The sequence below is a fragment of the Anabrus simplex genome, chromosome 1 (genome assembly GCF_040414725.1).
Source record: "Anabrus simplex isolate iqAnaSimp1 chromosome 1, ASM4041472v1, whole genome shotgun sequence".
In the NCBI taxonomy this organism is placed as follows: domain Eukaryota; kingdom Metazoa; phylum Arthropoda; class Insecta; order Orthoptera; family Tettigoniidae; genus Anabrus; species Anabrus simplex.
In genome coordinates, this window is record NC_090265.1 from 1431636803 (window position 1) to 1431662297 (window position 25495).

The 25495-nt window shown below is 38.8% G+C and overlaps 1 protein-coding gene across 1 annotated transcript in view; it reads left to right on the top strand.

Moving 5' to 3' along the window:
* Positions 1-2352: 2352 nt before the first annotated feature.
* Positions 2353-25495, top strand: part of LOC136860198 (protein-L-histidine N-pros-methyltransferase) — a 46795-nt gene continuing 23652 nt past the window's right edge. Inside the window, exon 1 of the mRNA XM_067138742.2 lies at positions 2353-2557. Coding sequence (XP_066994843.2) covers positions 2367-2557 — 191 coding nt within the window. The 5' untranslated portion in view covers positions 2353-2366. The remainder of the gene's footprint in view (positions 2558-25495) is intronic.

Consider the following 25495-nt stretch of genomic DNA (forward strand, 5'->3'; position numbering starts at 1 on the left):
AGATATAGCCTTTGATACACCTCCCCATATGTGATTGTTGAAATTTTCATGACGGTTTTGTTTCTGTCTTAACAGGACAAATAAGGGTCTATGTCGGGTTCCGTTTAATTTTTGGTTTCTTTGTCGGTTTGTTTGGTTGTAGAGGAGGCCATAAACATAAAACTCGATGTATGTCATGAAAACTGCTCATACAAAGAAAATATATAGAATGTATTTAAAACCTTTTCCTTATATGCCTTTTTCCGATACAGTGAAAATTGAGGGAAATATCAGTGGTGTTCGTGTGAAAGTTCAGGTCCAAGAGCCGATAGCTAAATATATGGAGAGTTGTTACGAAAATCATCTGGCAACGTTTTTTAATATTAACCCGATACTTGGTGTTTCATACCAGAAGGAAGACATCAAATCAGAAGCAACAATAATGCTAAATAAATTAAACTGCAAAAGGCTAGAGACAGCCTGGAAGCTAGTACGTCACGACAAGCCGCATATCTACCAATGTGCATCAGAATCTCAGGATCAATATGAAGGATCGACAAAAGTGTAGTCATGTGCAGCTTAAGTGATTGTCCCGTGAGCGATGGGTACAACAGATAGTAATAACGTAAGCATCATAGTACAAATGGCTACAAGACCACATGTACCTGAAAACTATGGGGTCAATCGATCAATCAATCAATCAACACTGATTTGCATTTAGGTCAGTCGCCCAGGTGGCAGATTCCCTATCTGTTGTTTTTCTAGCCTTTTCTTAAATGATTTAAAAGAAACTGGAAAAGTTGAAGTTCAAGAGCACAAAATGGGGCAAATATTAATTTATAGGAAGGGGAGTTAGGGATTGGAATAACTTACCAAGGGAGATGTTCAATAATCTTCATATTGTACTCTTTCCTACTTTTAAAGACGCCACTCAAACATATTCGTCTACTAATGTCATTCAACTCTATCTCTCCACTGACAGCTCGGAACATACCACTTAGTCGAGCAGCTCGTCTTCTTTCTCCCAGGTCTTCCAAACCCAAAATTTGCAACTTTTTGTAACGCTACTCTTTTGTCGGAAATCACGCAGAACAAATCGAGCTGATTTTCCTTGGATTTTTTTCAGTTCTTGAATCAATTAATCCTGGTGTGGGTCCCATACACTGGAAACATACTCTAGTTGGGGTCTTACCAGAGACTTATATGCCCTCTCCCTTGTATCCATACTACAACTCCTAAACACCCTCATAATCATGTGCAGAGATCTGTACCCTTTATTTACAATCCCATTTGTATGATTAACCCAATGAAGATCTTTCCTTATATTAACACCTAGATACTTACAATGATCCCCAAAAGGAACTTTCACCCCATCAACGCAGTAATTAAAACTGAGAGGTCAGTTGCAGTTGCTCACAATCTTGTAACTTATTTATTACTCTATAGATACAGAATAACATCATCCGCAAAACGCCTTACCTCTGATTCATATATATATATATATATATATATATATATATATATAAGAAAACATAAAGATCCAGTAATACTGCCTCCTTGAGAAATTCCCCTCTTAATTATTACAGGGTCAGATAAAACTTCCCCTACTCTAATACTCTGAGATCTGTTTTCTAGAAATATAGCAACCCGTTCAGTCACTCTTTCGTCTAGTCCAATTGCACTCATTTTTGCCAGTAGTCTCCCATGATCCACCCTATTAAATGCTTTAGACAGATCAATCGCGATACAGTCCATTTGACCTACTGAATCCAAGGTATCTGCTATATCTTGCTGGAATCCTACAAGTTGAGCTCCAGTGGAATAACCTTTCCTAAAACCGAAGCGCCTTCTATCGAACCAGTCAGCGCTGTAATACTACTTCGGCGTGTTCAACGAATTTTGAGATTATGTTGATTTTAGTAAACGGCCCTGTCATTCACAGACGTCAATCACATCAACGAATCACAGCGAAATCTATAAAAAGGGAGACGAATGCACAGTAATACTAAAAAGAAGCCAATTCAGACAATATTTCCTAGGTGCATACGGTAGTATCCAATATAACATTTGGCATATGGTTTCTAAAAGAAGAAATCCTTGCAGTACTGTACGCTCTGTCGGCTTTGTTTTCGTATAGCTCTGTACCCTATATGATTTAAACATATGGAAATTTCACCATATCATAAACGTGAAATAGAATGGAAATTTGTATCTCACTAATAGATGCATAATTTAAAATTAATTCAATTTATTTACGTAATAAACAATTTGTTGTTGAACAGTTAGTGGATTTTTATGAAGAGCGTATATATATCTCTGTAAGCGATTAATTTTAGGACCCTAGACTGATGTAACATTATTTTCGCAGTTTGCTCGGCCGAGGCTCCATGTTCGTGTTCTCGCTGGACCAGTTCTGCCAGCTGCTGGGAGTCGCTCCAGATTGGCGAGGAGAGGCGCTGCTGGACCTTGGTGCGGGAGACGGTAGGGCTACGGAGGCAATGGCGCCGCTCTTCCATCATGTATACGTCACCGAGATCTCGTGGTCTATGAGATGGATCCTCTCCAGACGAGGCTTTCAGTGAGTAAACAATGCAACCAAGGGTTCGATTACAGACTCTAGTGGTTTTGGTGGTGGTGATTATTGTTTAAAAGGACACAGATCGGAAGCTCTTTCTGTTGTAATCGGGAATTTTTACGTGGCGCAAAGGATATTTAACGCAGTGAAATTGTCCACGGAACGCAACGCAGTGAGTGGGTGAGGTAACGCCACTTGATTGGACGATTTTGAATTGAATCCCGAGGTCAAAACGCTTTCTAATCGGCACAGACTATAGTGTACGATACTCACTCACATTAGATGTATAGTTTCTCTGAAGGTTGAAATTCAGTTAACTCGTCCTCTTTAAAATATATTTGCTAGTTGCTTTACGTCGCACCGACACAGATAGGTCTTACGGCGACGATGGGATAGGAAAGGCCTAGGAGTTGGACGGAAGCGGCCGTCGCCTTAATTAAGGTACAGCCCCGGCATTTTCCTGGTGTGAAAATGGGAAACCACGGAAAACCATCTTCAGGGCTGCCGACAGCGGGGTTCGAACCTACTGTCTCCCGAATACTGGATACTACCCGCACTTAAGCGACTGCAGCTATCGAGCTCGGTTTTAAAATATTTATATACGAAGATCTGTCTACTGAGAGCTAGTTCTATCAGCGGTGAGTAGCCACACTGACTTATTCGAGGATGTTCTCAAAAAACATAATCGTAGATAAGTGATTTTACGCCCTGATTTGTGAGGATAGACACAAGGGTTTGCTTCTTCTTCTGCCACTTTTCCAACATCTGCGGGTGCGAACTATGTCGCACATGTTGAATTGGCTCTTCCTTACACCAACCCTATGTGGTGGTGATGGTGATTATTGTTTTAAGAGGAAGTACAACTGTACAACTATCCTCTGTTAACACTAATCAGAGGGAAAACGTAGAAGGGGTCCGACACTTCGCAAAATGAAGGTATAGGCGGAAGAAAGACAAGGGCCGCGAAGGGCGTGAAAATAATTCCCTAGGATTCGCAAACCTAATACCGCGGGGGTCGGAAAAGAACAAGAGTTGGCCAAGGGAAATTGGATACGATAGGTGAAAGTGAGGAGCCTGACACAAGTAAATGGAAGCAATGTCAGGACTCAGCTAAAGGTCCCGTGGTCGCCAGTCGATGCTCCCCTGGGTCCCTTTTAGTCGCCTCTTACGACAGTCAGGGGATACCATGGGTGATATTCTACCGCACAACTCACAGGGGGACAATCTTAAGAGGAGGGATGCATTTACTATTGAGTGTTTCTGTGGTGATTGGTAGTGTGATGTGTTTGTGAAGAGGTGTGTATTTGGAAAATCACAAACATACAGTCCCCGAGTTTGAGGAACTAACGAGGCGCGAATTAAAGCCCCGATCCGGCTGGGAATCGAACCCGGGACCCTCTGAACCGAAGGCCTCGATGCTGACCATTCAGCCAAGGAGCCAGTCATGGACTTGCTTAAGATATTTATTTATAGCTGGACTGGATGGCTCAGACGGTAGAGTGCTGACCTTCTGAATAAGTTGACGGGTACAATCCCAATTCAGTCCTAAGATACGCAGATACAACAGCCTCATGTCGTCAGAATTACGGCATGTAAAATAACTCGTGCAGAACATAAGTTCGATATATTGACGCCTGTGAAAACCATAAACGTAGGTAATCGGACGTAAAATTAAAAACATAATTATCGTTTATACAACGTATCATCCTTTACTCAGACAGACCGACAGCTTTTCACCCCTGTATACTGAAAAAAAGTCGATAACACGTTCTGAAATTTATGCTGGAAAAAGTGGAGTCTGGGACATTTTCTCCGGAATCCATCCCCTGTCTGCAATACAGTACTTCATAATATTATTCATTTCTCAACGCTCAGTAGGCATGCGACAGACCTCGTTAGTTGACACATTTCATTACCTTGGCGCTAGTAGAGATCTCATGACCTGACACAACACTTCGCTGTAATCAGTCACGTTAAATAGATTTTTAAAAGAGTATGTTGTATGTTGTAACATATTTTCCCCCTTCACTTACCCATTCCGCATTTATTGTGAACCTATCAATGCCAGTAGCACAAAATGTGCTGTCCTGTTGAACCTTTGCAGTCCGCGACAAAATGAAGAATGCTTTGCAACAACTGTATAAGATGTTACCAATTATGCTCTTAAAAGTGGCCGTAAGGCAATATTTATTTTGTGAAAATCATAGCACAGAAGAGAACGATTAGCAAGGCCAGCTCCGCGATATATTTGAGAAACTGCACCATTCCGTGTTGTGAGGTGCGCATTGTTGCCTTGACGGGGATATCCACATCCTCTACACCAGTTCGCCTCATGAAAATGTATTATTTGCCGCTAACTTCGAAACATGTACTACAGTTTAACACAATGTCGGTAAATCGTGATGTCCGTTGACAATGACAATGACTTAAAGCCGGTTCGATGACATAAAATGTAAAATATTACTCATACTCGCAGAATTGATGTTATTAGGATTATCATATGTGGCTGGTCCTAAGGTCTGGAAGTAGTATGTAGTTGTAAAGTTTGAATGTAATAATAATAATAATAATAATAATAATAATAATAATAATAATAATAAAGTAAACTCGTGTCCTCATCCCGAGGTGGTGCAGCTCTTTTCAGGCACACCCCCATTGGAGGTGAGCTGCACGTACCATTTCAACCACATACCAGCCTTCCTGCCATTCTTAAATTTCTGGCAGTACCGGGAATCGAACCCGGGCCCCCGAGGACGGCAGCTAATAACACTAACCGTTACGCTACGGAGGCGGACAATAATAATAATAATAATAATAATAATAATAATAATAATAATAATAATAATAATAATAATAATAATAATAATAATAATAATAATAATAATAATAATAATAGCTTTACGCCCCACTAATTACTTGACGGTTTCCGGAGACTCCGAGGTGTCGGAATTTTTTACCACAGGAGTTCTTTTACGTGCCGGTAAATTTACCGACACACGATCGATGATCGAACCTGCCAAATTGGGCTCAGAAAGGCAGCGCCTCAACCATCTGAGTCACTCAGCCCAGCTCGAATGTACACGTAATAACACCTATCTCAACTAAAGATCCAAACATTTGCAATTAAACGCATTACTGAAGATCTTACAATATCCTCCCCTGCGAACCATGTGACCTTGCCGCGGTGGGGAGTGATTTTAATCGTGGCTAAATATTTGAAAGATATTCCAATTATGTAGTATTCCGAAGCTTAGGAAAACTGTGATAGGAATCAAATTTAATGGAAATATACAGCCTATTTCCCAGTCAATCGACCGGGTCAGGATTAAAGCCCTTAACTTCATAGACTTCATAAGGGAGTAATCATGGTCAGTTAAACGACGGATGTGTAATCAAGACAACATGTGAGGGAGAAATTTCACCTCTTGGTAGAAACGTGCATGGGCGAAGTTTTATTTTCTGAGCTCGGTGAGAGCTTAATAGAAAATCAATGAGTTAATGCTTTATATCTGTCATTTTTCGTCTGCAATATAAATTCACATTAGAATTTCAAGTTTGTTTGTAATCAGCAAATGAATCAGCTGTACGTAAAAAATAAAATCGCGATGTGTATTGGGAAGAAAATATAAATCACACTTGTTAGATGATGACGGAAACATATTTTAATGCATGCTGTAGTAGTATTATTATTCAAGAGAACGCGTGCGAGAATTCTTGTGGAAAGCATTCTCGAGTAAAATGCAAGAAATGTTCACAATGTAGATCTGTTTACGAATAATACATAGAAGATGATGGAGTGTAATATTCCTGGACGAGGAGAAGGAGAACGCTAGAGGTAGCAAGTAATGGAGTATCCATGCACATCCCCACACACAATAAACATGTTTACACATGAAAGGGAATGGTCCGTCGGCACGCCGCGCCGTTCCATATGCATGACTGGCCAGTCTGGATGATACATTCGCTGGACGTGGCTGGACGGGTGTAGCGAGGCGAATACTCTGAAGCGAGTCCGTAGTGCTTCATTTCATGTATGTGTGTTCTGTTCTTTGCTACTGCTAGTATTGCCTGCTTGTCTGTCTTTCATGCGTGACGTACACGCAGTCAGCAGGACGTCTCTTTAGTCCTCCAGTGTAACTGTGGGGAGTTTCTAAGAAGTAGGTAGCTGCACTGTTTTTCTCTCCAATATTCATTCCTGCCAGCTGTCCGCTGATAAAGAAGTATAGGAGAGTTTATGTTAATTCATCGAACGGATACTTGTTGAAGTTGCCATAAGCCTGTCAAAATCGTGGTTTTACATTATTGTTGATATTGCGATCATAGCCATAGGACAGCCAGTTGTATGTGGATTCTGAACATGACTTTTCATTTCCATTGAACAGGATTCGAACTGCGACTGTCTTGGTGGAACGCCAATGGCGGTATCAAATAAGCTTGTAGTTTCACGTGACTATCAAAGTTATTCTTCTTCTTCGTTTTGCCTCATGACTGAGGCGTCGTGACTATCATAATATTCAGCCCTCTAGCCGATGAACCATACTCCGCCATTCTTCCCTATCTAAAGCTTTCAATGTGGTTGCTCTGAGAGAACACTGTAGGGGGCCGTTCACCGTGTCAATCCATCGCGTTGGTACTCGTCCTCGTTGTCTGGTTCCCTGGACTTTGCCCTCAACAATCAGCTTTTGAAGACTACCATCTCGGCGCATTATATGTCCAAAGTAGCGTACAATCCGCTGAGAGACCTTACACGATAGACGAACTTTTATCTGAAGTTGGTTCAGGATTGATGTGTTCGTGCGATGAGCTGTCCAAGGAATCCTTAACATTTTCCTCCAGCACCACATTTCAAAGCTTTCTATCTGTTCACGATCACGTTTGAGGATGATCCACGTCTCTGCACCATACAAGAAGACTGAGAAGACTAGAGATTCAACGAGCTTCTTTTTTGTCTTAATGGTGATGTTGTTATCTTTCCAGATCTTCCGCAGACGGATCATTGCTACCTTTGCTATTTCAATTCTTCGCTTTAATTCATCTTTGGAACCACCAGAACTGGATAGTGAGGAGCCTAGGTATACATACTGATGTCAAACTTTACATCCTCCAATCTGTTTGATATGTGGACTGTTGTTGTTCACACTCTGAATTGCGAACCTACTAGCAGTTACCCGCAGACTCCGCCCGAAAGTACCATGTTGTTCATTAATATCCCCACGATATACTTGCAAAGTTTCAAGGTAATGAAATAATACACATGAGCTGTTGTGGTAATAGAATGCAATATTTTATTGTTTAACTTTGTACGTATTTTTATACTGCGAAAGCAGTAATCTAGTCCCGAAAGATAAACAGTATTATGTGTCACACTATTAGGATCGTAATTGTATACATTGTTGGGAGTTCCAACCATTCCAGTCCTGGAGCACTCTGCATAAAATTGACCATGAGAGAAACACGGAGTTTCCAGATTAATCCCGCTACATTCAGCGATAGTTCTTGAGTCTTGCTTACAGTCATCGCGAAAGCTTCGTTACGCTGATGAATATACAATCTCATAAACCAGCAGCACTGCTAAGCATGCAATACGTACACTGAATCACTCGCCGCCATAAGACCTATCTGTGTTGGTGCGACGTTAAGCAAACAAAAAAAAAACAACACTGAATCACAAAAATATTCGACCACCCTATTTTTTTTTTAATTTGTACTCTTCCAACATTTGAAGTCCAAAAGAAACAATTGCCAGTCCATTTAGTAATGTGAATATTGACGTTCAATATAGCACACACAAGTACCCGTAAAATGTAATTAACTATATGCAATTTTAATTTTTGTTATAAGACACCATAATATGCAGCCACGAAAATATTCGGGCACTTGTCGCGCAGGCAGGAACAGGTGGGAGTGAGGGGTAGTAGTAAGCAGAAGAAGCTCATTATGTTCTTCGTTCCTGTTCTGTAAACACGGACGTTTTACAGTACGATGGGGCGGAAAAGAAAAAAAAATATATCATTTGAAAAGAGACAACTTGCTATTTTCCACCATGCTAAAGGGCGTTCTGAAAGAGATATTTCCGCATTGTTACAAATAAGTAAGAGTACTGTAGGTGATATTATAAGAAGATTGAACAGAAAAGATAGAATTGAAGACAAACCTAAAACAGGGCGACCAAGAAAGTCGAGTAGAAGAGAGGAAACTGGAGTAATAAGTAAAATTAAGAAAAATTAATAAAAATCCAAAGTTACAAGCAGCGAAAATTTTTGCCGCAGTGCTGCGCAGAGAATTATCAGAAGAGAAGGGTATAGTGGCAGAGTGAGCACGAAGAAACCCATGGCAAATGAAATAAATAGAAAGTAAAAAATTGGACTTCGTAAATCAGCACATAAATAAACCTGTTGGTAGGTGGGACGAAGTAATTTTTGTAGACTGAAGTCAAGTGCAGATGTTCTCTTCAAACAGAAGAACTCTGGTTTGGAGAAAACCAAATGTAGAGCTTCAAACGAAGAATCTGCAGCCCACAGTTTAAACACGGAGGTGGAGGTGTCATGATTTGCGGCGCCATGTTTTCATCTGGGATGGACGAATTAGTATTAATTCAATGTAAAACGGACAAGCATAAGTCCCTGAATATTCTAAGGGAAACTTACCAAAAAGTGCTGAAAAGTTAGGGCTTTCGGGAAAGTTCAAATTATATCAAGACAATGACCCGAAACATAAATAGGATATTGTGAGGCTATGGACGCTGTATAATTGCCCTAAAGTTTTGGATACACTTCCTCAGAGTCCGAACTTAAACCCTACTGAAAATCTATGCGATGAAATGAAGAGAAAAGTTAAACCAAACGCCAGTGACATCAAGGCAAACTTTAGAGGCTAGAATAATGAAAGAATGGAGACAAAAAGTTCAGATTACACGAGAAAAAGCTCTCACAGCATGTCTAAACGCTTGGAGCAAGTAATAAAGCAAAAGGGACTTCATACAAAGTATTGAAATGTACTGTGGTGTTTTTGATTCACATGTCGCCCAAAAACCTTTGTGGCTGCGATATTGAGCATGTTTCTTTAAGTATTATTGTTTATGTTGTTTTTGTTAAGTTTTCAAGTACCTATATAAATGCTGTAATGTTATTTATTACACGTGACCCATTTCAATTTATGCCAAGATTGTTCCAATATTGTATTTTTCTGTTAATAAAAGTCTAAAAATAGCACAAAACACTAGTGACCGATTACTTTTGTGATTCAATGTAATAGTTTTGCACTCCTCTTAATTTCTTGAATTAAGTAATCCGCACCTAAAAGCAATGATTCTATACTCATCCATGGAACTGATGTTAATTTTCCTAGATTTTTCTAATTGTGCTAGATTGTATAGTCGAGCAAAATCCAAGTGTAAAGTAAGATATCACAGAAGGCCTTGAAGGCTTAAAAAAACGTTTTTGAGGATGTAAGGGATGGCACTACAAAATACGCAGTTGTTATTGCTTTCACCGCCATTTATTGCGTACTGTTTCTTAGAGGGATGAGACATCTTGAACTGGCGTTACCATGATCCCTTAAAAATCCGGCCACTTGCCGGGAGTGTCCGAGGACAAATTCGGCAGGGCAGATGCGGATTTTTTTTTAATTTTACACCCGTAGGTGTCTTGATGAGGACGAAATGATGATGAAGAAGACGACACAAATACCCAGCTCTCGTACCAACGAAATTAACCAATTATGGTTAAAATTCCCGACCCTGACGGGTATCGAACCCGGGACCCCTGTGACCAAAGGCCAGCACGCTTACCATTTAGCCATGGAGACGGACTTCTGATTCATAGATTCCATTGGGTATTATGGGTCTTCTAACACCCGAAACGGCTCTGAAGATAAATAATATTCTGTCGGCTTATTACTAATGACGTATTAAGATTACCGCCCTTATTTCCAGTAATGAAATGGCGTATGGCTTTTAGTGCCGGGAGTGTCCGAGGACATGTTCGCCTGCCAGGTGCAGGTCTTTTGGTTTGACGTCCGTAGGCATGCTGCGCGTCGTGATGAGGATGAAATGATGATGATGAAGACACATACACCCAGCCCCCGTGCCAGCGAAATTAACCAATGGTGGTTAAAATTCCTGACCCTGCCGGGAATCGAAACCGGGACCCCTATGACAAAAGGCCAGCGCACTAACCATTTAGTCATGGAGCCGGGCATATTTCGAGTAAATCTATATATATATATATATATATATATGGTCGAACCTGCCCTAACGGACACCCTTATTTAGCGGACACCTCCCTATACGGACAGTTTTCCTCGGAACCGATTCTATTTTACATAAGACTAGTGTTAAATGGGCCTCATTTAAGCGGACACCTCGAATTCCGGACAGCGCCATTTGTCCCGTCCACTTGACTTAAGCGGACACTTTACATGTTGCAGGACAATTTATTACGCGGGACCACATGTCATCCTTTCTTTTAAAACCATTCTTCAGACATTAAGGAAATCCCTTTTGAATATTTGTACTATTTCGAGTGCAAGGGGAGAGAAGGTACATCGGAATGCAATTCTACCTAGTGGTGTATAGGCCTATTCCGAGAATTCTAATTGCTCAGAAATGCTGCCAGAGACTGTTGACTTACAAGTTATACCTGGGGATTTTCTTCCGTTCTTGCATCATTCTACTCATAACTCGGATTGTCACTGATTAGGTCGAGCTCAGGTGGTCAACTTGAGAAAGAAAAGACAATACAGGCGCTAATTAGTAAGACAGAAATACAGTACCCACCGCAGGATTTCAGTTGTCTGTAAAACATGAGTAACAACGGACGATCGTATTTAGATCTCGAGGCAAGAAGAAATGTAATTATAGAAAGGTGACAAGGGACCTTCAGTGAGAAAGCTTACCGAAAAATTCAACTGCGGGAAAACTCAAATAAACACTATTGTGAAGAATAAAACTTAAATTTTAAAGGAGTTTTGAAGAATATCGCAGTTAAGAAAACATGTGTTAAATTTACACAGACGAAGCTTCACGATTACTTCACGAAGCTGTAATGTTTGTAAATGATGTAAAATCACTTATAATAACTCTCTATGAAATACTAACACAGAAATGACCCAGAATAATAAAAATGAAGATATGTATGCTTATATTTAAGGTGGACGTTCTTTACCGTTAAAATGTTCGATTATTTTTACAAACTTGTTTTAGCGGACACCTCACATAACGGACATTTTTCCTCGGAACCGACGGTGTCCGCAGAAGGGATGTTCGACTGTATATGTATATAAATTAACTTGTCCTGACTGACTGACTGACTCATCATCGCCGAGCCAAAACTACTGGACATAAAGAAATGAAATTTTGGGGATACATTCATATTAATATGTAGGTGCTCGCTAAGAGAGGACTTATGGATATTCCGTCGCTAAGGGGGTGAAAAGGGGGATTTATTTTTAAAATGAGAATATCTATATCTCAAAAACTTAAAAGTTTACAGACGTAAAAATTGGTATTTGGAATCTCCTTTAAAAAGCGGGTGAATTTTTAAAGTGAGTACCGGTATATCTACATTATATGTCAAAGAACTTCACATTTTAATTAAAAGAGACGTGGTATTTGGAAGGTCATTTAATAATACAGGAACCTGTACGTTTTTGTTTTCGGAAAAAGCACTTAACAGGGGGTGAAAAGAAGTGAAAAAAGTTAAATTGTTTTTTATGAGGATACTTATATCCTAAAAACTAAAGATGTTACAGGCAAGAACATTGGTATTTGGCATCTCCTTTAATAAAGAAACATGTATTTTTGTTTTCGGAAAATACAGGTATAGCAGTGATATTTACATGCGACTTCAAATCAATCAATACTGATCTGCATTTAGGGCAGTCGCCCAGGTGACAGATTCCCTACCTGTTGTTTTCCTAGCCTTTTATTAAATGATTTCAAAGAAATTGGGAATTTATTGAACATCTCCTTTGGTAAGTTATTCCAATCCCTAACTCCCCTTCCTATAAATGAATATTTGCCCCAATTTTCCCTCTTGAATTCCAACCTTATCTTCATATTGTACATCGTTTAATTATAGAAGAAACTTGAATAGTCATTTTAAGGCAAAACACTTAGATCAGGTGGGGGAAGGGCTGATCAAGTGGTTGAATTCTTTTTATGGGCATACTTATGTATTGAAGTCTTTCTATTAAATAAATATAAACTGATAATGACTAATGGAAATTTGGGAGCCATAAATATACAAATAAATAATTCTTAAAATTTGCCGGCTGTTGAGACTCATTTTCCAGGGTCGTAGCCTTGTAACAAGGAGATCTGAATCACTGATACCTGGAAAATAATATTGGAAAAGGACTCCATCTGGTACTTTCCCCCACCCATAAAATTAAACAGAATATAACTTAATATCACAAAAATTTACTTAATCAATTAAACCAGAATATATCTTAAAATCTGAGCATAGCTCGTCGTAATACACCCTTGAACATATATATATATATATATAGCAAAGTAAACAGAATATTAATATGAATAATTAATGTCTCTATATTATGAAGTAACTCTCTCTCTCTCTCTATAGGAACTTAGTTTATCCCGAAACGCATATTATACACACGCAGTGATGACTTTTTCGAAAATGGACTCCCTTTTGCTGATAGCGTTGATATACTGTATTTTGGAACGGCCCAACACGTTACCTCATGTAGCCTGGTTCCGTCAACTGAAGATCTCCAAAAACTCCCAACATGGCATGAGACCTCTTCCCTCAACTCGTACCAAACACTTCTCTGATTACCACCAGTATCACCTCTGCACACTGCAAGCTGCAACTTCCAACTACTGACGCGTGCTTGCACCACACTAGCCCAAGCCAACACAACAGCATGTTAAAATAGCCCAGTTCCGGGAATTTCTGTACCTCAGCTCCGTCAACACGTAAACATCCACTCGGAGAATCGTCACATAGGTACACAACCAGGAGATAAACTGAGTGAACTAAACACGCTAGTCCCAAAAAAATATCGAGATTATATACAATAATGAGAGTTCCAAAAAGAGTTACTAAGCCGCGACGGCTAAATACACACATAATTGAAATATACACATGAATAAATAATAATAATAATAATAATAATAATAATAATAATAATAATAATAATAATAATAATAATAATAATAATATCTGATCGGGGTTTGTCAGGTTACAATACTCCCCCTTTGTTTTCCAACAGATGCAAATGTTGGCAAAAAACACAAATCAGGTGGCTGATGGCCCAAGGACAGCTCCTCAAAATACCCATCAAATATACAATATACAACATTAGGAATCCCGATGGTATCTCCTCAAATTGAACACATTATAAGTTCCAGTACATTTCCTATTAGCATCAATTAAGGAATATGCACACCTCCCTATCCTTCCCGCAACAATAAAAGGACCCTTAAACAATTGAAAAACTTAGACATGGTCTTATCCTCAGCGTTAGATGGGTGAGGCACTCGCAACAATACTTCATCTCCTACCTCTAAACTATCAGAGCACCTATTCTGAAATATCCTAGCACGTTTCTGACCAGACTTAACCAGCTTCTCCCTAGCAAGCTGTACAAATACGTCCTGAGGAACCTCCTCCACGCTCTCCAACCTCAATATCTTGGCCAACTCCTGACTTTCCGATACCATACTGTCATTAATTCTGATACTTGCACTATTAACTTTAACATCGACTTCATCCTCAACAATTTCCTCAATAACCTGAATATGACTACAATGAAGCACAAAACTACTCCTATCCACCTGATAATTAAGCTCAATCGGTTTACGTTCTTCACCAACAAGAAATTTCAAAACAGCAGTATCATAGTCAATCACACACTTGGTTTCAGATAGCCAGTCATTCCCCAGTATAACGGAATATACCAGATTAGGCACAACAAGACAACATTGCAACATGGTCTGACCACCAACCTCAATAGGAACAATAACCTGACTACAAATACGATTACCCTTAGCACCAGCTGCTGTGATAATAAATGTGTTCCTCACAGGAATCTCCTCAATAATCTCACCTCTGCGACGAGCTTCCTCACAAACTTTAAAATTTACACAAGACTTATGACTCCCCGAGTCTACAAGCAATTTCTCCTTAACACCCCATATGGTAGCCTCCATAGCTGGGTTGATCAATAATTCAGACGAACCACCTTCCTTAGCACTATCCTGGTCACACAACAAATCCTTACCAACATCAATCTCAAAAGCCTCCTTGATAACATGGATTTGCACATCAAGTGGGGATCTCCTAACGGACCTATTTAGGACATCCCGTTGGAGTTTAAATTCTGATTCTGCTGATTACCACTATTATTACCTCTCTCATCCCTTCTCCCCTATCATTAAAATCCCTAGACTGATTACTAGAATTAAAATTCCTACTATCTTGATTCCTGAAATTAATCCTGGTTTCTTCCTGCCTATTCCCATTACCCTGATCCCTTCTGCTATAGTCATTCCCATTCCTACGATTACTTTCAAATGCTACTCCTCTCCTGTGATTATTTTCCCCCACACTCCTATTTCCTACCTGCCTACCCAAAGAATCGAAACGTTGCAACAGCCCTTCCATTCCCTTAATGGTCTTAACGTGCTGGATGCACATGGCCAACTAAATATCTTAATTAAAATGTCTAGCCATCCTCCTAACAATATCGTGCTCTGGCAAACTCTCTTCTAAGTTCTGACTAATAGCCACGTGCACAAGAAAATACTCCGTACGAGAAATACCCTCATTACCCTTATACTTCCCAGCCATAATCCTATCTCTTTCCCTACCCTGAATCTCCTCATCCCAAAACTTATCCATAAACAACTCCCTGAATCCCCTTAAACCCTTAATCTGACCTCTATAAACATTATACCAACTCCTAGCTTCACCCGTAAACGCACTTGCTAACATATCATCTACCAAGTCCCACTGTAACACACCTTCTTCCAAGCTCCTAGTAAAACGTTTCTCCACTACCTTGAGAAATTCCAGAGGGTTGAACTGCTTACCATTAAACTTAGGCAGCTCAATTTCCTTAATAATATACCTTTGTATGCTAGAACTCTGAACATGACCTGAGGACCTGACTGATTGAATCTTTTCGTCAACCCTCTGTAATACATCTGCCTTCCATACATCAATATGACTAGCGTTCTCTCTGACCTGATGTTCAATTGCACCTTGTTTACTTATCACATTGTGAATACTGTTAAAGTTATCTAAAATTTTATCCTGACATTTAGAATTATTTTCAACAAGTTTAGCTTCAAAATTATTAGCAACGTTACAAATTACTCGGTTAAATTCACTTTTATTAGATTCAGATATACCCCTAATTTCTTCAATTTGCCTATCATGCTCAGACAATTTACCATTAATTTCTACACATTGAGAGTTTAATTCCTTCCTCATCTCAATAATACCTGAATCGACTTTCTCACTTAACCTCTTTACTTGATTATCCATCCTATCACTAATTTCCTGAACTTGTTTTTCAATTTTAGCAACATTAATTTCCATTTTCTGATTATTATCCTCAAGTTTACTTTCAAGTTTCTGTGTTAACTCATCATTCTGCTCTCTAAGTTTACTTTCAAGTTTATTTGTAAATTCACTCAAAATATGAACTAATTGGTCTAGCTGCTGGTCACTACTATCGCTACTCTGCTCTGATGGAGATGATGAAGCATTGTCCCCGGTTACCATCGAATCTAACACAACATTTAAATTATTATCGCCCATTGTGACTTCACTCTCTGAATTAATCATGTCAACGGTATAGTTTGCTCCCCCTCTACTACAATTAATATGCACTTTCCTTTCCACACTCCTCTTTCTTAATTTTAACAGATTAATATTTTCTCTCGTCCAACTCATCACCTTGCGTCTCCCACATACGCAAAATTTCCACAAGACATATTATACACTCCACAGCGAACAAGAAATCTCCACAACAACTGTACATATCATGAAATCTGAGAGCAACTATACCATTTCTGTGTGCATACCCTATCGTGACTCAGATCAGTCTTGCCCCACGTTGCTAGCGACATTGAAGTCTTTCTATTAAATAAATATAAACTGATAATGACTAAGGGAAATTTATTATGCAAAAAGTAATTGCTAATGTAACGTACATATGTGGATTATTATATTTAAGTTAGGTATTTCGAGTATTTGTTAAAATTACATATACTGGTGGTAAGAATCAGACAGACTTTTCTGGTACATTTCAACGTAGCCTACGTGTGTAATCTTGGGTACAACCGTGAATATGAATATCGAGGTAGGAACAGCCACGTGCATGTGATTTAAAAAAAGTCCGCTAGAAATTAGACTGATATCTTCCTTATTAATCCTCGTATCGGAATAATGCACATGAGAAAAAAGTTTTAGAAATTGCTTTCCATTTTGGTTGTATATATTTTCTCAACTTTATTAATGACTAGGAAATGTACCCGTGCTTCGCTACGGTATTCTACATTGTATACTGATATCGAAGTAAATCACTGTACATGCAGTGAATAAGATTTTTTTAAATTGCATGTCTCATAGCGTTATCCAGAAACAGCAGGGGGAGGTTCCCATATGTTGTTTCCAATGTAAAGTGCGAGTTGTGGAGTTGTGATGATAACGACAGACTCACTTGCCTACTGCCATTCACAATCTAGTAGGGAAGTTTTCATTGTAATGGCAAGAATCATTACCTACTCTACGATCACAAATGATTTGGGGAGTTTTCATTACAATGGCAGGCCCCCTTTCCTACTTCCAGACAGATTACAGTTGAGAAGATTTTATTAAAATGTCAGGCACCTTCCCTACTGCCAGTCAAAATTGAGTTGTGCTGTTATTATAGTGACAGGCCCTTTTATTAATGTTAGTCACGCCAAGTTTGTGAGTTTCCGTTATAATAGCAGGTCACTATGCCTAATGCCGGTCACATTTTAAATGGGGAAATTTGTTTATAATGGCGGGCACACTTGGCTACTCCCAAACACAATCGGTTAGGGGAGTTTTGAACAAAATTGCATGCTACCTTGACTTCTGCCAGTAAAACCGAGAAAGGAATTATTCATTACAATGGTAGTCCCTCCTTACTAATGCCAGTTACACACGGAGTTGGAGAAGGATCCCATTCCTACTGCCAGTTAAAGGCGATGTGGAGAGCAATGATTACAACAGCAGACGCCCTCCTGCTGATAGTCACTATCGATTTGGAAAATATTAATGATAATGATAGACACACCATTTCTACATTGCTACAAATCTATTTCAATGAATATATATAGATCGACATACGAATTATATGCATATTTACAATATTGCAAACCTTCACTTGCAGATTAACTGCTGCTAAACGATACATCATATTGACAAACGGATTGTACCTTAAGGCGCCTCATTTAGATGTCTAAATGGCTGGTCTTACGATATTTTCTCCTATCTCATCTATTTATGGCTAATATTGAGTTAGACACGTTGAATAGGGTGAAATTTGGGTAAGGTTTTCTCACAGTGCGTTACTTTTGGATACTTATGTGACAACTATAAACATAGAATTTGGCTCACATATGGATACTGGGTGGACCAATGTTCGTGTAGAATTAGATGATCCTATCTTTCGTATAAGTGATTCAAAGTATGAATGATACGTGTACAAAATACAGAATGTACGTACAATCGAGAAATAGAGACAAATCTAACGTATAAGGAATAGAGATACGACAAAACGACATAGGACCAAAGTTTTAGATCACTCCAAATTGGATATTGTGCCATCCGTTTTTATTTATTTATTTATTTATTTATTTATTTATTTATTTATTTATTTATTTATTTATTTATTTATTTATTTATTTATTTATTTAATTTCGGTTCCCTATAAGCCTCCAGTCCATTCGGGGAATTTGACATGTTATGGATAGGTGGATGCTAAATATGAAGTTTTCAAGTTATAAGAAATACGCTTTACACGCACCCGCTCTTGTGTTAAGTCCCTTGGGACTTGAACTGAAAAACGGTCCGTTAATGATATCTCCTTTATTAGTCCTCGTATCGAAATGATGAACATGAGAAAAAGGTTTAGAAATTGATTTCCATTAGGGCAGGTAGATTCCCAATAATTTGGGTTGTGTGTATTTTGTGGGAGTGCGAAATCACGGTTTCGGTTTCGTATGAACCCCCAGTCAGTTCAAGGATGTAGAAACAATATTGGCCCTAAACCTACCAAAGGACAGATGGATTCTAAACATGAAGTTTGGTAGAAATATATCCAGTAGTTTTCAAGTTATAAGAACTCAGACAAACAAACAAACAAACAGACACCAAAGCTAAAAAAATATGCAGATGGTCATTCTTACACCTCAAACGGATAACAGAATGAAAATTTCACCAAAATAGTCAATGTACAGACACATGGTCGTTACGATTTTATTTATATAATAAGGAGAACAAAAATAGCTGTTGCTGGTGACTCGACTTAGTTTGACGGCACGACGAGTTGCACAGTATATAGGAAATAAAACTATTTAATTTAAGCATGCATAATTCAACAGAGCTTTAAAAAGCAGACATTTATTTTTTTCGATTTGGGACTGTCTTGATCCTAAATTATTTGTCAATATTTTCGTAAAAATGAAGATCAGATCCTTCTTACTCATCATAAAGTAGGAAGTATGCATGCAAATATTCGCATCCTTCTCTCTGGAGAGACGTGGTGGAAAAATGTCAGTAAACTGATTTAATACATTGTTAATTGGAGAAGTATTGATAGGATCGTTCATGCTTTAAAAAAAAATGCTATTTGCCCATACTTGCACCATGTGATATGAACCTGCATGTAATTGGAATGGAGGAAGCGTAGAGTGTTGAGTGTGAGGAAAGGAACGTTAAGGATGACACAAACACCCAGTTCCCAGCCCAGGGATATTAATCATTTACAATTAAAAATCCTGACCCAGCCGGGAATCGAACCCGGGGCCGCCGAGTGACAGGCGGACGCATTACCCCCTACACCGCGGGGCCAGACATGTTTTCTACTTAGAATGTTGGGAATATTCAGTAATCGTATCTATTGAAAAATGAACATCTGTATACATTATTCATAATATTCTCCGCAAGAACTGGCTGAAAGAGGTCTCAATAATCTTAAGAAATCAATCACTTCCCTTATAACCTTAACCCAAAAGCAAAAAGACATAATCGCCTCTTTTTTTCAGTACGTGTGGTAGTGGTGCTGTTCTGTGTTTTTCATCTTTGGCAACTAATTATTTCGTTCGGTGTTATTAATATGAAGCATAAATGACCCCGGGTTTCCTGATTGAATAGATGACACTTTTCTCAGATATTTTACTTTCACGGTTTTCACCTAAACTTCATTTCATTTCTAGGTAACTGAAAGTTCTAAGATTGAAATGGCTCTGTAGGTCTCAAAGAAAGTAAGGAATTTGTTATTTTATATATAGTATACATTACGGTGTACAAACGCAACAAAATACCGGTGAGGTAAAGTAAAATATACATGACAGGTGAAATGTGAATAGTATGATAGGTTTATTTCTTTATTTCCTCTAAATTTTCTAAGATGAAATACATCTTATTTTGTGGTATAATCATGAGTCTTTAACTGAGATGATGAAAAATGTTTCTAATAAAGTTTTGAGTTATCCTTTCTGTAACTTTTCGTTAATTTAGTGTATTTTCATTTCATGTTATGATTCTGAGTCACGCATTTCCATAAATTAGTAGAGAATCCTAAAATGTACATGCATGTACTGGTAAGCGTAGATGTGTCCGTAGTTATTTTAAAGGTAAGTTATCAAAGCTGTCCTCGGAGACACCTAAGTAGAAACTTCACTTGTTGAAACAGCCAAGTCCATTTAAGAAGATCTTAACCAATAAAGCTGCCCCGTATCGCCGAGATATAATCAAATTATTTTGAAAGCTTTTTTAATGTCTGCTTACCATTAACTTTACGTGACATTGCCTCTCCCAGAGGAGCAGTTTGCGTTAAGACTTGCCCCAATCAGTTTAATTTATACGCAGAACGTCTTGCGACTCTAAAACTCGTCTTATGTCCAGCAATAAGACACACTAAGATGAGACTTAGCAAGGAGACTTAGCACTCCGGAGGTAACGTAATCACTTTTAGTGCACGTCTTGAGACTTCTGCGAAAGCAGTTAAAAACACTTAGGCAACCTTCTCTTTTAATATCATATGGGCAAATGAGTGCAGTACAGAAAGGACCAGAGGCGGAGAAGACTCATCAGCTCACTATACTTAGAAGGGAGAGTCGCGGATGTTACAACCGGACTAAAGACTTTTTCTACCCGAATTTGAGATGGTGTGTACTGTTGGTGACGGGAGTATATGCTCACTGGAAAATAAGAAAACACCCAATAAGAAACATGGCCAAGTTCTTTTTAGAAACACCGATGAATGTGTTGCTTGTATGAAACAAAGACAAATACATATTCTAGCTTCAAAGCTTAAAAAATTAGTATAAAATATCACAGGTGGACATGTGACAACGTTTGATAGCTTGTGTCATGATTTGAATATTGATATCGGTGGTTGTCTTGAACGAACTCTTAGCGAGGTACCTCCGTGGTTGGTTCCGCGACCGGATATACGTCTAGATCTACTCCGTGGACCCAAGGTGAACACGGATTCCTCCGTTCATCGGAGGTATTTCCAGGACTTTGTTCACCAATATCCGGCCGCGAGACTTATCTTCACGGATGGTTCTAAAATCGGAGATAATGTTGGTTGCTCTTTTGTCATTGATGATATGAGTACGAAGGTCTCGCTCCCTAAAGTATGTAGCGTGTATACTGCAGAGCTTTACGCCATTTTAGAGGCTCTGCAGTTTGCACTGCGTGACGAAAGAAGCCACTTTCTGTTGTGTACCGATTCGTTAAGCTCTCTGCAGTCTATTGAAACCTGTTTCTCGCAACACCCACTGGTGCAGCGGATACATGACCTTCTAGCCAGGTTAAGCGATGCTAGCACCAGAATTACTTTCGCGTGGCTTCCAAGCCACGTTGGGATTGCGGGAAACGAACTTGCGGATGAAGCAGCAAAGGAAGCTGCACTTTTACCTCCAAGAACCGTCAATGTACCTGCTAAGGATATTTGTTCTCAGCTACGTCGAACCATCTTGGCGTTCTGGGAATCGGAGTGGCTAGATATCCGAACTCCCAACAAGCTGAGAGCAATTAAGAAGACAACTACCGTGTGGCGGTCCTCTTTCCGACCTTCACGGAGAGAGGCCATAGTACTGTGCAGGCTGAGGATAGGTCATTTACGATCCACGCACTCTTATCTCCTAAAGAGGGAAAACCCCCAGTGTGTTCTTGTGGTGCTGAATTCACCGTGGCCCACATCCTCACAGAGTGCGCCGATCTCTCTGGCCTAAGACGGAGCCTCGGCCTGCAGGAAACACTCGAACGCATACTAGCCGATGACGCGACTACTGCTGATCTCGTCATCCGCTTTATGTGCGACAGTGGACTGATCAAGGGTATGTAAATTACAAGTGTACTGTTACTCAGGGAACGTACGTTCCCTTTTGACACGTTAGTAATCCTTTCGGCCTAATTCTATAATTGTTTTTTGTTTTATTTTGTACTGCGTTTCCAAATTCCTTTGTTGAATAAATAATTTTGTTTTATATTTTAAATTTCTTTTCCACTTATTTGTTCAGAGAGGATGATTACCTCGTTGTACTTCCTCTTAAAACAAAAATCACCACCACCACCACCACCATGTCTCTGGTGGTGCATACAGTGCCGCACACGTCTCACAGTATCTGCATAGATACGTCTTAACATTTCAGGTGTCACTGCAGCACATGCCTCATAAATTCGTTGCTGTAATTGTTCCGAATTTTCTGGCTTTGTTTCGTACACTTTCGATTTGATATAGCCCTAAAGAAAAAGTCCACAGGGATTAGATCAGGCGATCGTCGTGGTCACTACCAGGGTCCCCCTCGACCTATCCACCATTCAGGATATCGTGCGTCAAGGTGTTGCGTAATGGTTCGAAAGTAGTGAGGTGGTGCACCATCATGCTGGAACCAATGTTGCAGTTCTAGCTGCAGTGGAATACCTTCTAGAGGGTATCCTATTTACTTCGGGCAATGAAGAGAATTTATAACTTATAATAATGATAAACCAGCTTGGCATAATATAATAAATAGAACAAAGTAAATTATAATTATTACAAAGACTGCATTAAAAAAAACAAGATTATCGATAGCAGCAAAATTAAGACGACATAATACAGTTGCACAGCCTGAAATAACTTGTGATAGTGGAACCATTTTTAAAACTACTAATACAGCTGAAGTACGTAATAGAAAGAATAATAATTAGAACATGCATAAATAAATAATATCAAGTTAGTGGACAACGGAGAATAGCATCAAATAAAACTATTTATGAGAAAATTGAACTGGTATTGAGCACGATTAAGAAAAAATGTAAATCATTCTTTGGACATCTTATCAGAAGACGTGACACCATAATTGGCAGAATAATTGAACAATTATGCAATAGTAAGACCAAGATTAAATGGATTACAGATATTAAGGATGATATTAAAGAACTTCAAATAACTATAGATGATTTTAAAAACAAAAACAGGCCAAAGTAAGATACTTCAGGACATACACACCAGGCTACAGACCAAGATTAATAAAAGAAAGGAATATTCCAATACAATCTCAACAATAAGAAAGTAATATATCGGGTACTCATCATTCTTCAGTGATGCTCGTTTGGAATCTCCCATTCGCATGGTTTTGCATGGTATTAGTATTACTTCGTACTCCCAAGTCTCCTTCGCATTTTAGCACTCCATCATCATCGCTTTGCTGAAGACTTCTTGTGGTTCTTTAATAGAAGCAGCTTCTTCAGAAACGAGGCCTTCAACTACTTCTTGTACTGCTTCGAAGTAACCGGCGTAATAAACAACAGCTTCTCCAACTTGTAAGAACTGGTGAAGACGGGAGTGGCACATTGCCAACTGTATCCAAAAACATTCTTGCGACGTGGAGCCTTGAGAAATACTCTTTTCTGAGATCAAAACGTTTATATCAAGAAAGGAAACCCGGACTGCTTCAGCGATTCGATGAATTCCATGTGCTACAGAAGTGATGTGTATCATCTTGAGCCTCCCGTGGCCACACTAAGAAAAAGGGCATCATTGGAAAATCCAGCAACTCTTGAGTGACTCACCTTATTGTTCGGTAACACATCCATAGTTAGTAGATATGATATTTCTCTCTCTTCTTCCTCTCCTAACATTCCAAACACCAAGTTAATTACAGATTTTTGATCCACGTCTGTTGTTTCGTCTGGCGATACCCAAATATATTTTCCATCAGTCTTTTCACATACTGTAGTTTACCTAACACCACTGTATAAATCTCAAGTACGCAATTCTTCTTAATTGTTGATTCGTCTGGGACAGGTTGTTTAGTATACTCGTCCAGAAACTGATCTAAGTTATTATTGTTTAGCTTGGCCAATGGTATGTTTGCCGAGATAAACGCTTTACACAAGTCTTCATTGAATTTACTTCGTGTTGGTAGAGGTTTAACTAAACCTGTGGTTACAAGAGGCTTATGTTTTTGTTTCAAGTTTATCATTTTTAATTTATTGTGTTTCGTCGTTTGAATATGTTGTTGAACTTGATACATTTTAGTTGCCGTACATACGGTTAAGCCGTCACAAAAGTTAGTGATTCATGGTGCCCCCATTCGAACTTAGGACATGCGGTAAAGCCGTCACAAAAATTAGTTAGTGATTCATGGTGCCCCCATCTGGAATGTTCTCCATTGTCGTAACAGCTGTGCTACAGTATTAATTACAAAATAAAATACTACCGTCAGTTGAAAAGTCTTCAAACGCGCATACATATGCTTTCAATACATCACTAACAGATCTCGTCTCCTTAGGCATTAAAAACTAAGTAGCAACACCACAGTCCTTTATACTGTGAATTACAACCTGTTCATACACAACGAAAGCAGGACTGACAATAACTGATTGTGCATGAAAGGACATCGTATTTAACTATTTGTGAAGTGTGCTCTGTAATGTTGTGTATTGTGTGTTGCAAAGGTAGCAATTGCAACAGATGCTAAGAAATAACCTTCCTATATTATCCTAAGAGGAAAATGTGTTCAAAGCAATTTTCTTAATATGAATGTTATTCGCGTTCAAGAAAAAGGGTGGATGGAGACGGATTTGTTGTTAATCTAGAATGTCCGCCCGAGAATCGTGTTTTAGAAGAAGGTAATGCTTATGGGGACATTATTGTGGGCATCTTATCGATGCTATAAAAAATGTAGATGTGCCGAACGAACACCCACTTCCACAATAGTTCCAGACTTACAAGACAGCGAATGTGAACAATCATTTTGCTTTCTTTTTATTTCCCCTATTTCATACCCAATTCCATTAGTATTAATGATGTATTTTATTTAATTTAGTTCAGAAAAATCGACGACTCCTTATTATTATTTTTGTCATCATCCTCATCTTCCACCTTTTTTTTGAAATAGGCTACATCATTAGTGTTGTCTGATTATGATCCTTGGAAGTTTCATTCCAACTACCTAAGTTGTATTCATATCAACTTTTACTTTCTCAAATACCGTATTACTCACATGTGTTTCGCACTTCCTATTGAAAATTCGAGTTTAAAAATCGGGGTGCGAGGTATATGCGGGAATGTGGTAAATCGAACCTGATTAGAATGAAAAAATAAAAGTAATAAACACTTACGATTTCTCATAATTACGTTTTATTATGTTTCGTAACATTTTATTGTATATTAACAAAAGTATTAGTTCGTAAGTTTCCATTTGTAGCCGAATACGTT